Source organism: Amblyraja radiata, chromosome 6, assembly GCF_010909765.2.
Source record: "Amblyraja radiata isolate CabotCenter1 chromosome 6, sAmbRad1.1.pri, whole genome shotgun sequence".
NCBI classification, from domain to species: domain Eukaryota; kingdom Metazoa; phylum Chordata; class Chondrichthyes; order Rajiformes; family Rajidae; genus Amblyraja; species Amblyraja radiata.
The window spans coordinates 41,598,783-41,615,085 of record NC_045961.1 but is presented as its reverse complement, the minus strand read 5'-3'; the positions used below and the strand labels follow the sequence as shown (position 1 = coordinate 41,615,085).

Genomic DNA, 16,303 nt, shown 5'->3' with positions numbered 1-16,303 from the left:
TTATGACTAATCAATTAGGATCAAGATTATTAGTCAGGATAAATTGGTGATATAATGCTTACCAATTGCCACTATGAAGAGCACAGGTATCTAAAATTAGGAGAGACACAGATATAGTAGAACATCAGAATCTTTTTCCCAGGGTGGAAAGGTCAAATGTGGAAAGCACAGCTTTAAAATGAGGGGGCAACTTGAAAGATGATATATGGGGCAAGTTTGAGACACAGAGAGTGTTCGGTGGCTGGAACGTGCTGCTAGGGGTGGTGGTGGAGAAAGATACAATAGTGGCATTTCAGGGTCTTTTAGATAGCCACATGGATATGCAGGGAATAGAGGGATATGGATCACACGCGGGCAGAGAAAGTTAGTTTAACCTGATATAATGTTCAGCATAGACATTGTGGAATGACGGAGATGTTCCTGTGCTGTTCTATGCAAGTAACCTTTATCTTTACCCGCTTACAAAACATAGGAGCAATTAGAAGTTGTTGGTTGTGCAAAAAACACAGCTTTGATCACTCATGGATTTACACACACATTTGAGTTCACATTACATAGCTCCGTACAATGTGTATACAGTCGTCCACTTTCTGCACATGTCATAGTCATCGAGTTATAGAGTGATACAGTGTGGAAACAGGCCCTTCGGCCCAACTTGCCCACACCGGCCACGAATATCCCAGCTACACTAGTCCCACTTGCCTGCACTTTGTCCATATCCGTCCAAACCTGTCCTATCCATGTACCTGTCTAACTGTTTCTTAAAAGTTGGGATACTCCCAGCCGCAATTACGTCCTCTGGCAGCTTGTTCCATGCACCCACCACCCTTTGTGTGAAAAACGAAAAATTCCTATAAAATCTTTTCCCCTTCAGCTTGAACCTATGCCCTCTGGTCCTCGATTCCCCTACTCTGGGCAAAAGACTCTGTGCATCTACCCGATCTATTTCTCTCATGATTTTATACACCTGTGTAAGATCACCCCTCATCCTCCTGCGCTCCAAGGAATAGACACCCAACATACTCAACCTCACACCCTCTGGTCCTGGCAACATCCTCGTAAATCTTCTCTGAACCCTTTCAAGCTTAAACAATATCTTTCCTACAACATGTGTATAGTTTGAGAATTCACAAATAGCTTGTGCTTCAAGGGTTAACTGAAAAAGGGTCTCAACCCGAAACATCACCTATTCCTTTTCTCCAGAGATGCTGCCTGACCTGCCGATTTACTTCAGCTTTTTGTGTCTATTTTTGGTGTAAACCAGCATCTGCAGTTCCTTCCTTAACAAAACTGAAAGTGGACTGAAGAGCCTGTTCCTATGCTGTGCAATTATTTTTATCTGTTTATAAAACATACAGTTTAGTTTAGTTTAGAGATAAACCCGGCCCACCAAGTCCGGGCCGATCAGTGATCTCGCACACGAACACTATCCTACACACACAAGGGCCAATTTACAATTATACCAAGTCAATTAACCTACAAACCTGTACATCTTTGGAGTGTGGGAGGAAACGGGAGATCCTGAAGAAAATTCACACAGGTCACGGGGGAAACATACAAACTCCGTACAGACAGTACCCATAGTAAGAATGGAACCAGGGTCCCTAGCATAAGCCCCTGTCCCATTTAGGAGACCTAAACAGCAACCTCTGGTGACCTTGCCCGCCACCCAAAAAAAAATCAAGGTCAAGGTCACCTGCAACCTCCTTCCACCTCCCACACATATGTTGAAAATCTTCCTCGACTATGAAGAAAACCGGCTTCGACTAGACCTGCGACTAAAAAATTATCGATTTTTAAAACGGCAACCTATTTTTAGTCAAGGCCGGTTTTAATCATGATGAAAAAATAGCAGCAACCTAGATGAAGCCTCGACCACGCGGAAACCACTTTCGACTATTAGGGAGAGTGACCAAAACCTCCGGTGACCTCATGGAAACCTTGGGTGGCGGGCAAGGTAACCAGAGGTTTGCTGTTTAGGTCTCCTAAGTGGGACAGGGGTTTAAGGCAGCAACTCTATCGTTAACCAGAAGTTAATGGATGTACAAAAATTAGGCTGATTAATTAGTATAGATAATACAGTTTTGATAATTGGTGAATTTAGACACAAATTTGAGCTAATGTATACATATATCCTCATAATGCATATACACTCGTCCTCTTGTCTGCACATGCATGAAGTTTGAGAATTTGCTTGTGCTTCAAGGGTTAACAAAAATGAAATGAATAAACCAGTGATGTAATGCTTACCAACTCCCACTGTGCTGACCACAAAGGGTCGTTGAACTGCAGTGCCTTTCCTTCTTCACTTTCACTGCTCAATATTTTAAAGATTACTGGATGGATGGTATTTTTCTTCTCCCGCTCTGGAAACCACACATAAAGATCAGTCATTTCTTTTACTTTGTATTTCAAATATAACAAAGAATAATGTTTCCAAATAAAAAAATGTGAAACATTCCAGTGAAATAGTGCAAAGATGGTACTATTAATAAAAGACACACACACACACACACACACACACACACACACACACACACACACACACACACACACACATACACACACACACACACACACACCACCCACACACACACACACACACACCCCCACCCACCCATCCACCCACACTTCTATGCCTAAACAGGCAGAACAGGGATAAAACACTTTTATTTGTACATGCTGATCAGTTTTGTTCAGAAATTTGATTCCACAAGCAACTTTCATAAAATTAACTTTCAAACTATAATTGATTTGTTCCTGAGCATTCAGAATAAAAGAAAGCATATATGGTGCCAAACAGCAATTTCACATGATTGCACAAAAAGATTGGTGCACTTATTTATTTTATCTATCGCTCTTCCCCCACTTGTTCCTGAAAGTGCACTCACACAGCGCCATACTTCCATAGGAAAAAACTGACTTACTTAAAAAAGACACAAAGTGTTGGAGTAACTCAGTGCAGCTCAGCTCCAGGGTCAGACATCATCTCTGGAGAACAAGGATAGATGATGTTTCAGGTCGGGACACTTCTTCAGACTGCCTTTCTTCACCTCGCCAAGTAATTTAACTATGGATGCTGACAGAAGCATCACAATCCATACAGCTTTTCACACCATCAACATCCACTGTCTGAATAAGGGTCCTGGCCCAATACGTCACCCAATTCTTTTTCTCCAGAGATGCTGCCTGACCTGTTGAGTTATTCAGCACTTTGTGTCTATCTTTGGTATAAACCAGCATCTGTTGTTCTTTGTTTCAACTCATTTCTGATTTCCTGCAGGGCTCTAAAAGAGGAAAATATACCATTAACTTTATTTTCCATGCTCCAGCCCAACAGAAGAAAATAAAAATCGAACAGAGCACTCAGCACCTTGAGGTTGCTCTGCTATTCAGCGAGTTCGAGACTGAATTAGACCCGCAGTCGATTTAACTATTTCAAATTTCTTTATATCTTGATGAGTAAAAGTCACAAATTTAACACACTTAGCTGAGCCAACCATTTGTACCACTCTATGCTTAGAGAAATACCGAGGAAACAGGCCCACCGAGTCCGTGCCGACCAGTGATCCCCGAACACTAACACTGTCATACACACACTACGGATAATTTACAATTTTACCAAAGCCAACTAGCCTCCAAACCTGTATGCCTTTGGAGAGTGGGAGGAAATGGAGCACCTGAAAAAAGCCCATGCAGGTCATGGGGAGAATGTACAAAACTGACACCATTGTCAGTATCAAACCCACGGCTCTGGCGCTGTAAGGCAGCAAATCTACCCCTGCGTCACCATGCAACCTTATGTGCAAGCTAGTTTATAAATGAACTGGCTCCAATTTGAAGACTTATTGCCAGCACCTGAACTTGCTTATCAATGGAAAATAGTGTATCTCCTTCTATTGTATTGCTCTCCTTAACGGTGATGGTAAGAAAGGGAAGTAAACATGGAATGTAAAGGTCCCCGGTTATACCTCTTGTGAACAGGTTCACCCACTTAGAAGCTGTCGGGACAGAAGACGTTAACGCACTGAGCGGCGAACTGGCTTGCGAAGCAAAAAGAGCTGTTGAGTCAAAACCAAAGGCCGACGTCAGGCAACGCCGTTGTAGTGGGAGACTCCATTGTGAGAGGTACGGACAGGGGTTTCTGTAGCAACAGACGGGATTCGAGGATGGTGTGCTGCCTCCCTGGTGCCAGGATCCAGGATGTCACGGACAGAATGTAGAAAATCCTCAGGGGCGAAGGTGAGCAGCCGGAAGTGGTAGTGGATGTTGGAACAAATGATGTTGGAAAGAAGGGGATGAATATTCTGCAGCATGACTTTAGAGAGGTCCAAAAAAAGCTGAAAATCAGGACCTTCAGGATGGTTATCTCCGGTTTGCTTCCAGTTCCTCGTGCTGGCGAGAGCAGGAACAGGGAGATACAGGACCTGAATGTGTGGCTGAGGAACTGGTGCAGGGGGCAGGGATTTAGATTCTTAGACCACTGGGATCTGTTTTGGAGTAAGGGGGAAACTGTACAAAAGGGACAGATTGCACCTTAACTGGTGGGGGACCGGCATTCTGGCAGGCAGGTTTGCCACTGCTACACAGGTGGTTTTAAACTAAATAAGGGGGGGGTCAAATGGGATCGTCAAGGACGGATTTAAAGGTAAATGGAGTAAAGGGATAGTTAATGACCCCAGAACGGGAAAGGAAGTTCACAAAGTGTTAGGAGAGTATGGCCAAACGTAATAGGGATCGATGTGAAAGGTGAGATGCGGGAGGAATTAAAAGTATTGTATATGAATGCGCGAAGTATAAGAAGTAAAGTAGATGAGCTTGAGGCTCAGTTAGAGGTTGGTAGATATTACATTGTGGGGATTACTGAGACGTGGCTGCAGGAGGATCGGGCATGGGAACTTAATATTCAGGGTTATACATCCTATAGAAAGGACAGGCAGGTGGACAGAGGAAGGGGGGTAGCTCTGCTGGTGAGGGATGGAATTCAGACCCTTGCGAGGGAAGAAATAGGGACTGATGAGGTAGAGTCACTGTGGATTGAGTTGAGGAATTGCAAAGGCAAGAAGACACTAATTGGTGTTATCTACAGACCCCCAAATAGTAGCCTGGATGTAGGGAGTAAGTTGCAGCAGGAGTTACAACTGGCATGTAACATAGGTGCCACTGTGGTGATGGGGGATTTCAATATGCAGATAGACTGGGAAAATCAGGTTGGTTCAGGACCCCAAGAAAGAGTTTGTAGAATGCCTCTGAGATGGATTCTTAGAGCAGCTTGTAATGGAGCCGACCAGAGTAAAGGCAATTCTGGACTTAGTGTTGTCCAATGAACCAGATTTGATAAGAGAACGCGAGGTAAAGGAACCGCTTGGAGGTAGTGATCATAATATGATTAGTTTTAATCTGCAATTTGAGAAGGAGAAGATTAAATCGGAAGTGTCAGTGATGCAGTTGAACAAAGTGGACTATGAAGGCATGAGGGAGGAGCTGGCCAAGGTAGACTCAAAAGGGATCCTGGCAGGAATGACGGTGGAACAGCAATGGCTGGAATTTCTGGGCATAATCCGGAAGACACAGAATCATTTCATTCCAAAAAGGAAGAAAGATTCAAAGGGGAGTAGGAGGCAACCGTGGCTGACAAGAGAAGTTAGGGATAGAATAAAACTAAAAGAAAAGATGTATAACACAGCAACGTGTAGCCTGAAGCCAGAGGATTGGGAAACTCTGTAGGCGTGTCGGATTCCGTGATTTCGCCCTTGGCAACACATTCACGGTCGAGACGGACCACCAACCGCTGGTGACAATCCTGAACAAGCCCATCCATGCTGCACCAGCTCGCTTGCAGCGCGTGATGCTGCAGCTGCAGCGGTACAACTTCACCATTACCTACAAGAAGGGTAAGGACATGCATGTTGCTGACACTCTCTCTCATGCACCTCGGGCATCTTGCGAACAACACCCCCATGAACAGGAGGATTTCATGGTCCTCGGTGTCGACCTTGTCCCCAGTAAGCAACTGTGTACCCTGGCCGCGCACACTGCCACTGACGATACCCTCAAACCCCCTCCTCCATCATCAAAACAGGCTGGCCTGACAAATGATCCGACACGCCCACAGAGGTACAGCAATACTTCCTGGTAGGTGATGAACTGATGGTACAGGGTGGTGTTGTGGTTAAGGGTCACAAGTTGGTGATACCCTCGTCACTGCGAGATGAATACTTCAAAGAAGCACATAGCGGTCACCCAGGGGCTGATTCTACACTGGCACGCGCTCGTGGTCTGTTCTACTGGCCGGGGATGGCCGAGTACATTCAGGACCGCATAGCCTCCTGCCCCACTTGCAACAACCTTGTGCCTCATCAGCAGCGGCAACCCCTTCTGCAACAACCGCCACCAACGCTGCCCTGGACATTGCTGGCGGCAGACATTTTCGAATGGTGCGGTAAGCATTACCTCGTTCTGGTCGATTCCTTTTCTAACTGGTTTGAACTTGACGAACTGACCTCCCTCATGTCTGAGATGGTCATCAAGAAGCTGAAGAGACACTTCTCCGCCTATGGCGTTCCTGTTTGCCTGAGAACCGACAATGGTCGGCAGTTCACCAGCCACATGTTCCAGCTTTTCGCAGACCGATGGAACTTCCAGCACGTCACGAGCAGTCCCGAGTATCCTCAGAGTAATGGACTTGCTGAATGCGCTGTCAGAAGTGCCAAGCACTTGCTGGAGGGGGCACGCATTTCAAAATCTCCTGAATCTCAGAAACATTGCCAGGGACGGTACCCTGGGATCGCCGGCACAGCGCCTGATGTCGAGATTGACGAGGTCTCCGGTCCCCACCACACAACAGCAGCTGGTTCCTCGTGCGTTGGAGCTTGCCATTATCCGGAGACGTCTCCAAGAGAGGCAGAACATCCAGAAACGATCATATGACAGCTCCAGCAGACCACTCGAGCCTCTACTGCAGGTCCAGGTCGTCCGTCTACGAACTTCGACTGGACATTCCCGTCTGGGCACTGTTGTCAGCCCGACTAACGAGCCACGATGGTGGACTGTGAGGGAGCGGTTTACCGGAAGTCGACAACACCTGCTTGCTGTGATGGAACCCCACCCACCGCCTGCTGGTCCCTATGCTCCGCCGCTCCAGTTCCAGACGCCTTCTGCGATGTCTCCCACCCGTCCCCGCATGCCTTACACCCCTCCTCATCCCTCGGTCTCCACTAACCACGGGGTCTCACCCATCAGCAGAGGATAGTGTGGGGGATCAAGGAGCTAGAAGGAAGGTTCTGCAGAAGTGGGCGCCAAAATTAATTGGGAAATCAAGTGGGAAAGTAAAGGAATCCTTCCTAAAGTACAGAGATTCCGGTAGCAGAACGAGCAGCTTTTATGAGGCTGAGACAACAGGAGGATTTGAAGTGGCTGATCCTGACACTGATAGCATTGTAAGGTCAGAGCAAATTCCCGACGATGTGGGTATAGAGCGGATTCCCCGTAGGCAGTTCCCTAGTAGGAAGCTGCCTACTACGCCTTTAGAATTAGATCCCACAGTAGGTGTATATTATCCCCGGGCCACAGACATCCACATTTCAATGCAACCTGGTTCGACGGCAGCTAAATCCTTACAGAGACCCGTACTAAAAATCCAGAAACGGGAAATAACTTCGAAGGAAGATAAGGAGGAGCAATTTAAAGCATGGATAGACATGCCATTCCGAGAGCCGACTTTCCCTCGATTTGGTAGATCTGATCAATGTTACAACTGTGGGGAATCAGGACATTGGAGCCTGTGAGGGAATATCGAGAAGGAAGGAGGCAAAGAAGAGGGCCACAGGGTTTAAAAAGTCAGTGGAACCCTAGAGGTTACAGGGACACTTGGAACCCCAAAGGTAGAGGAAGAGGACACTGGCCAGAAGATCAGGGGGCAGGGACATTCTGGCAGCCAAATCCATTCCGGTAGCCCTGATCTGCCAGCTAATACAAAATATGAAATCAGAGGACATCCTCACATTGCCCAAAAATAATAATAAATTATAAGAACAAGAAAGAACACCACCCTTTCTGAATCGCAGGAAGAGAGACACAATTAATCTAATTGGGATCGAGAAACCTCACTAAAAGGAAGGACTACGAAAAGGGAAATATAGTAACTGGTGGCAACAAAAATAAGAACTAAGGAGAACTGAAATGGCACTAGGAAGGGAAGAAACAAACTTATTGTGCAGGAGGTACGGGAGTAGGGAAAGGAGCAATTGTACTAATTTGTCTGAAGAAGGGTTTTGGCCCGAAACGTTACCTATTTCCTTCGCTCCATAGATGCTGCTGCACCCGCTGAGTTTCTCCAGCATTTTCGTGTACCTTGTACTAACTTGTTACTTAGTTTGTGCCTGCAGGACAGTATAATCGACAACATACTGCCTGGGGAGAGAGGTAAAGAATATATGGACCCTTGAGAACGAGCAGAAGACACAGCTCAGGTAAAGTAGCTTCCCAGAAACAGGGACCAACAACAAGGAGGAAATGATACTGTCCTGTCCCTTTAAGACACATCTGGAAGGCCAACAGGTAGCAAAGGCTGCTCCTCAGTATCCCTACTCCTTTGAAACTAACATCGAGAAAGAAGAAGAAGATACCTACCCTGGTGCCCAACTTTAACATCATCTAGCTTTTGACACCAGTGAAGGAGAAAGAAAATAACACCATCCAAACTTTTCTAAAAGTTACAGACAACCTACGACGATTATTGGGGCAAGTTCTAATTTGAATTTGGAAATAGACACTACTCTGTGGTTTGGGGCAAAACACCTAGTTTGAGCCTAAATTATAGTTATTAGAAATAAATTGATAACATTTTGAATTCGATCTCTAAATTGTATGGTAATGAATTTGATGAACTTTAAAGTTTGAGATTTGGAACCGACTTGTGAGATTTGGCTTAGGAGTATTTAAAGTTTGATTATTAATTGGGTATTGTTATTGTCTCATCCCCAGACAGGCAGCCAAAGATGGGAAGGATTATTCAGAGAACATCAGGAAAGGATGGAACTTGGGAAGATCTGGTAACATGGAATTTGAGATAGTAAAAAAGAGGAACTGTGAACAGCAAGACTTCCCTTTAAGAGACCAAAGTTCGAAAGACCAAAGAGACGAAAAAGTTACTCTGTGGTAAAAGGAAACTAGTTATGAGAAAGAACCCCTATGGACTGAGAGACGAGCCAACATACTAAGGAAGAAGTACTGGAGGAGAAGTCTATTGAATTAGAAGGAGAAATGAGGAAATGGGTGTTGAGGTATCAGAGTTGATGTATGTGACCGGTGGATTTAAATTGTGTAACCCTTTATAGTAAAGCAGCTTCAATTATCAAGGTGGAAAGAAATTGTCCCTAAATTCGGCATTCTTAATTGGTTTTATGATAAAATTGACAACATATAGAAATTGATTGATTAAATTTGACCAGCTGGGAATTCCACAGGCATTGGAATGGAATAGTGTTATTGACCACAAAGCTGTGGAATGAGAAGGGTGAGACGGACCCTGAAACTTAAAATATTAAATTGAAGGCTGAGACTGAATTTGGTTGAATTGAAACATTTTTCATGGTTTGCTTTAAATAAGAGTCACGTCTATAGGGAAATCTGGACTAAACCCAGCTGAAATTTATATGAGAAACCATCATAAGACATACATTAAGGAACATCGTGTGAATACGGAGAGGGTTAATTAGTATTGATCCTCGGGTAGTGAAGAAGATATTATAGAGCAGAATATAATAGGGATAGTATTGACAGAGCAGAATTACAGTGAATGAATGGGAAAGCATTAGTGCATGAATGGTAACTCCCTGGAAAGGGATGGAAGAATGGGCAACAACACAGATGAAGGGATTTCACGCCCACGAAAACTCAGGAGGTGAAGACTCATCAGACAAAAATTGTGAAGCTACGCCCACAAAAACTCTGGAACCTTGATAAGATTCTGGGAAGAAACACCATCGTCATTGTTGTTAATAGATGGAGAATGTAATAGACACACATATGTATATCTGGTTATCTGATTATCTGATCACTTGGTTATCACAAATGATGGTTTATCATATATGATAAAAGGAAGGTATGTTAATTCTGGCCAAATTGGAGATGCCAGGATACTAAAATTGAGTAAAGGCTTCTGGGCTGCTAGGCCATTTGGTCAATTTAAATGTGCCTTCTGCAGAAATGGGACAAGCTGCAGAATGGTGCCAGCTTGTCTAGAGCCTAGATAAGAGTTGCAAGAAGAGAATGGAACATCTGCAGATTCTGACAATTAGGTGTAAATTGCATGAAGCGGATTGGGTGAATGCATCCAGACATACTCATTGTAAATATTGTTGCAAAGCTTTACTTTGCTAGATGTTGATTGGGTTAAGTGTTGAGCCTTGAATACTCGCTAGAATTTAGAAGATTGAGGGGGGATCTTATAGAAACTTACAAAATTCTTAAGGGGTTGGACAGGCTAGATGCAGGAAGATTATTCCCGATGTTGGGCAAGTCCAGAACAAGGGGTCACAGTTTAAGGATAGTCTTTTAGGAACGAGATGAGAAAATCATTTTTTTACACAGAGAGTGGTGAATCTGCGGAATTCTCTGCCACAGAAGGTAGTTGAGGCCAGTTCATTGGCTACATTTAAGAGGGAGTTTGATGTGGCCTTTGTGGCTAAAGGGATCAGGCGGTATGGAGAGAAGGATACTGAGTTGGATGGTCAGTCATGATCATATTGAACACCTATTTTCTATGTTTCTATGTCTGGGTTTCATGAATATCCAGGCACATGTTGCATAATTCATCTGTTAACTTGCATCTGGAAACTTTGTCAGATACATTGTATTAGTCACTGTATTATTGGGTTTGGGAAATGTCTATCATGTACTGTGTTAATCAATATAGAAACATAGAAACACAGAAAATAGTTGCAGGAGGATGCCATTCGGCCCTTCGATCCAGCACCGCCATTCATTGCGATCATGGCTGATCATCCCCAATCAATAACCCATGCCTGCCTTCTCCCCATATCCCTTGATTCCACTAACCCCTAGTGCTCTATCTAACTCCCTCTTAAATCCATCCAGTGATTTGGCCTCCACTGCCCTCTGTGGCAGGGAATTCCACAAATTCACAACTCTCTGGGTGAAAACTTTTTTCTCACCCCAGTCTTAAATGGCTTCCCCTTTATTCTAAGACTGTGGCCCCTGGTTCTGGATTCGCCCAACATTGGGAACATTTTTCCTGCATCTCGCTTGTCTAGTTCTTTTATAATATTATATGTTTCTATCAGATTCCCCTTCATCCTAAACTCCAGTGAATACAAGCCTAGTGTTTTCAATCTTTCCTCATATGACAGTCCCGCCATCCCAGGGATCAATCTCGTGAACCTACGCTGCACTGCCTCAATCACAAGGATGCCCTTCCTCAAATTAGGAGACCAAAACTGTACGCAATACTCCAGATGTGGTCTTACCAGAGCCCTATACAACTGCAGAAGAACCTTTCTACTCCTATACTGAAATCCTCTTGTTATGAAGGCCAACATTCCATTAGCTTTCTTCACTGCCTGCTGTACCTGTACGCCAACTTTCAGTGACCGGTGTACAAGGACACCCAGATCTCGCTGTACCTCCCCCTTACCTAACCTTAACCCATTGAGATAATAATCTGCCCCCTTGTTTTTGCCACCAAAGTGGATAACCTCACATTTATCTATATTATACTGCATCTGCCACGCATCTGCCCATTCACTCAACCTGTACAGGTCACCCTGCAACCTCTTAACATCCTCTTCACAGTTTACACTGCCACCAAGATATCTGTTATTGGACTGTATAGAGACCACCCCCATGTGGTTTAGTCCCTCAAGGTTCGGGGACCTATAAAAGGCCTCTCCCACGAGGTCCTGTGTTGATCTTCTGGGAGAACGCCTAGGATTGCGTGACCTTCTGGTGTGTCTCTGCTTGCACGAGGCTAGGAGGGCTTGGCCAGGCAGATACAAGTATCGTATCGAATTGGTTAGGTATAGTAGTAGGGCACTGTTATTGTGTTTTTCCAAAATAAAGTTTAGATGCACGTGCTTAACTCAGTATTTTATTGACTGAAACTAGACTGGGGGGAAACTTAGAATGAGCTATTTACACCACCTAAGGGTGACACTGTGGCACAGCAGCAGAATTTCTGCCTTACAGTGCCAGGAACCCGGGTTCGATCCTGACTCTGGGTGCTGTCTGTTTTGAGTTTGTACGTTCTCTCTGTGACCGCATGAGTTTTCGCTGGATGCTCTGGTTTCCACCCATATTCCAAAGACATGCAGGTTTAGAGGTTAATTGGCTTCTGTAAATTGGCCCTAGTGAGTAGGATAGAACTAGTGTATGGATGATAGCTGTGCTCTCAGTGGGCCAAAAGCATGGTTTCATGCTCTACCTCTAAACTAAACTAACTAAACGAAACATTGCAAACCAAATAGCAATTTGGTAGTTGAACTAATTATGACAGTTCCAAAATGTTTTGAGCCTGACATGAGTGAATCACAATTGTGAAAAGAGAAGCAATGCTCAGGAAGAAAAGCAAAGTTAAATGGGAAAAAAAAATATTATGATGCAAGACAAATAAAGGAACAGACAAGATAAAATATCAAGTCTAGAATTTCAACTGTAGTGTTCTTTATCTCCTAGAGTGTTTCACTGAAAGTTTTTAATAAGCTTGAGGAACCTTCATCCAAATGCTTCATACCCTTTGGACTCAGCTGTGAACCTTTCAGTAAAAGACATTGGAACATTTTCAGAGACATTAATTGACCTGAAACATTAATTCTGTCTCTCTCCCTTTAGATACTGCCTAACATAGTCATACACCATCGAAACAACACCTTGCTTAAGCCGACCTAGATACCCCAGCTACACTAGTCCCACCTGCCAATGTTAGGCCCATATCCCTCTAAACCTTTCCTCTCTTTAATGTTTAATCTGTTTTTAGTCAGACTTTGTCAAAGTATTGTCCTAAGTACTGTACCCTTTATCTGTACTCTGTAGATGGTGTGATTATAATCATGTATAGTCTTTTCTTAGGCAAACAATAGCTTCTCACTATCTCTATACATGTGACAATCTATACATAATTAAAACTCTGACCTTGTTATCTTCCGGTTGAGCGGTCTTTCTATTAGCGCAAAAACGGTTTGCGATAGCCCTACGATTTTTTTTGCCAGTTCACTCGCCGTTCTCCGGTGCTGCAAGTGTGCCAAGTTTCGTTCCGATCGGTTGAATGTCGTAAAGGTTAGAGATGTTTAAAAATCTTAAAAACCGTGCGTGCGCAAATCGATCTCTTCTCCTGCCAGTCGGCGCTGCATGAATTAGTTTCTTCCCCTGTCACTCCCCTGGACGGTCCGCCACTTCCTGCGCCATCGCGTCTTTACTGGAACTGAGGATGGCTGGCGGAGGTTTCCAACCAAACTTTCGGAGGGACCCGAAGCAGCCCAGCCCCGCCCCAAGCAGCCCAGCCCCGAGCAGCCCAGCCCAGCCCCGCCCCAAGCAGCCCAGCCCCGCCCCAAGCAGCCCAGCCCCGAGCAGCCCAGCCCAGCCCCGCCCCAAGCAGCCCAGCCCCGCCCCAAGCAGCCCAGCCCCGAGCAGCCCAGCCCAGCCCCGCCCCAAGCAGCCCAGCCCCGCCCCGAGCAGCCCCGCCCCGAGCAGCCCAGCCCCGAGCAGCCCAGCCCCGAGCAGCCCAGCCCCGAGCAGCCCAGCCCAGCCCCGCCCCATGTAGCAGCCGAGCCCCAAGCAGCAGCCTAGTGTCGGAGACCCGACCCAGCCCAGCCCAGCCCGGAGTCGGAGATGTCACCAAACGGAAAGCGGAGACTCTGATCCCAGCAGAGGAGAACGACCAGTGACCAACACCTGCTGTGAGTCCCCATCACACCTGCCAATTCCAGCCCTACCCCTCTGGTCCCCCTCACTGGTTCATCCTCCCCTCCCCCGTGATGCCCCCCTCTCCCCCATGGCTCTTCCTCTGTCTTTTCTCTGAGCTCACTCACCCCTGCCCACACACCCCTCTTCCTCCACAACACATCCCGCCACACACCCCTCCCCCCCACACAGCCGCCCCTGCCCACACCCCCACCCACACATCCCTCCTCCCCCCGCCACACCCCTCCTGCCCACATACACACCTCCCCCCACCCCACAATTACACCCTCACCCCACAATCATTCCCACACCCCCCTGCAACCCCACCCCCCCCCTCCACACCCCCCCTCCCCCACACCACCCTCTTCCCCCCTCCTACACCTCCCTGTCCACACACACCCCTCCTCCCCTCCTACCCCACACCCCACACCCCCCCGCCACACACCCCGCTTCCCTCCCCCCCCACATATGAAGAGGAGGGGGAGGGAGAGCTCGGGGATGAGGGAAAATGAGCCGCGCTTGCTCAGTTATGGGCTTTGGGTGAGTGGTGGAATATTGCGTTGGGGGAACGGGTTGCGTTGGGTAATGGGTGAGTGGTGGAATATTGCGTTGGGGAATGGGTTGCGTTGGGGGACCAGGGCTCCCGTGTGACTTAGTCTAGTAATTAACAAAAGTAAAAAAACTAAATTATCCATGCACCTGTCCAAATGTCTTTTAAATCATGTTATAATACCTGCCTCAACTGCTTCCTCTGCCAGCTCATTCCACATACCTGCCAGTGAAGCTCCATATACGCGCCAGTGAACCCAAAGCTGCCCTTCATTTCAAATTTCATTTCACATTTGCAACATCTTCAATATTTTGTTTTCGATAAATCAGACTTTTTAAACGATTTATGCTTTACATACAATTTAGAAAATTCATGAGCAATTTAATAAATGATAGATATGGTAGAACACCTGTAGTAGGAGAGTCGAGGACCAGCCTTGGATTAAAAGGACATACCTGTAGAATGGAGATGAGGAGGATTTTCTTTCACCAGAGGGTGCTAAATGTGTGGAATTCAATGCCACAGATGGCAGTGGAGGCTGTCATTAGGTATTTTTGAGCAGAGATTCAGGGTGTCAAAGGTTGCAGGGAGAAGGTAGGAGAATGGGGTTGAGAAAGAAAAGTAGATCAGCCATGATCAAATGGTGGAACAATCTCAATGGGCCGAATGGCCTAATTCTGCTCCTATGTGTTATGAATACATCCATTCTGTTAATTCAACTGACTGTGGTAGCACACGTAGCAAAATAAATGGTTGATGAAGCATTAATAACATTTCAGTAAGTAGCTGTAACATTATGGATAATGTTACTATCCATAACATTAGAAAGAAAGAATAATCTCAGAGATGAAAAGGTGAGCAAAGTTTCATTCAAATGTCATTAGCAGTCACAAAATTAAGAATCAGAAAAGGACAGGTCACAACATTTAGAGTGAAATTAAATACAGATTTCAAATACTTCATCAACTGTTGATCAAAGAACTTGCATCAAGACAAAAATAAATAAATGTAAATGGTTTCTTTTCATGAAGAAGCTGTTTGCACATTGTAACTTAAAACCTAATTTTTATTTTTGGCTTATTAAATATAAAAGATTGTCAAGTAACAACCAAATAACATTTTGCGGGGAAATAAGGGAACATATTATCGATATGTGTCGATCATCCATGCATTCCATTAATTATTTCTGCTGCGCAATTATAATTAATGTGGTTTTGACATTGAGTATTTCAAATAGAGAACACAGAAAAATAAATAGAGAAATTCTTTCCCTTGCTCCATTCCAACAAGAAAAATGTTCCCAATTGCACACAAATCATGAGCGTGCCAAATAAAATATCACCTTTCCACCAGGAAATGGCAATACAAACAGAAAGTGCTAGGAATCTGCAGTTGATGAATATAAAGAGATCTCCATTTACTCTCCAATACCCCAAACTCTAATAGAGGCTTGTTGTAGCTTAGTGTATTCCCAAGGCTAGTATCCAACAGTATGTGCAAGAAAAACCTATATGAATTATGATTAAAGAAAATGTATTCAACATGCATTTAGATAGCAGAAATACTATTTTTTTTATCACTGTGCTGTAATGGAATGCATTTGAAACAAAGAACAATGAACCATAGTAAAATAACAATGAACTAAATAAACTAAAAAATCATTATACATTTCAGCAACAGACTGAGTCGCATTTTCCAAGGCATTGTGATTGCTCGCTGGCAGTTGGAAAAGGTACTTAAATGTACTTTGCATGTACTTTTCTTGAATAGCAGAGCTAGTTTACCACAGTTTTTGTTCAGGGGTTTTGCAGAATGTATTTTTCCACAACTGGGCAG

The 16,303-nt window shown here is 44.9% G+C and overlaps 1 protein-coding gene across 1 annotated transcript in view; it reads right to left on the bottom strand.

The window, feature by feature from the left end:
- The window catches only part of LOC116974287 (PC3-like endoprotease variant B), a 699,630-nt gene that overhangs the window by 448,764 nt on the left and 234,563 nt on the right, over nt 1-16,303 (bottom strand). Inside the window, exon 4 of the mRNA XM_033022605.1 lies at nt 2,251-2,366. Within this exon, the coding sequence (XP_032878496.1) occupies nt 2,251-2,366 (116 nt within the window). The remainder of the gene's footprint in view (nt 1-2,250; nt 2,367-16,303) is intronic.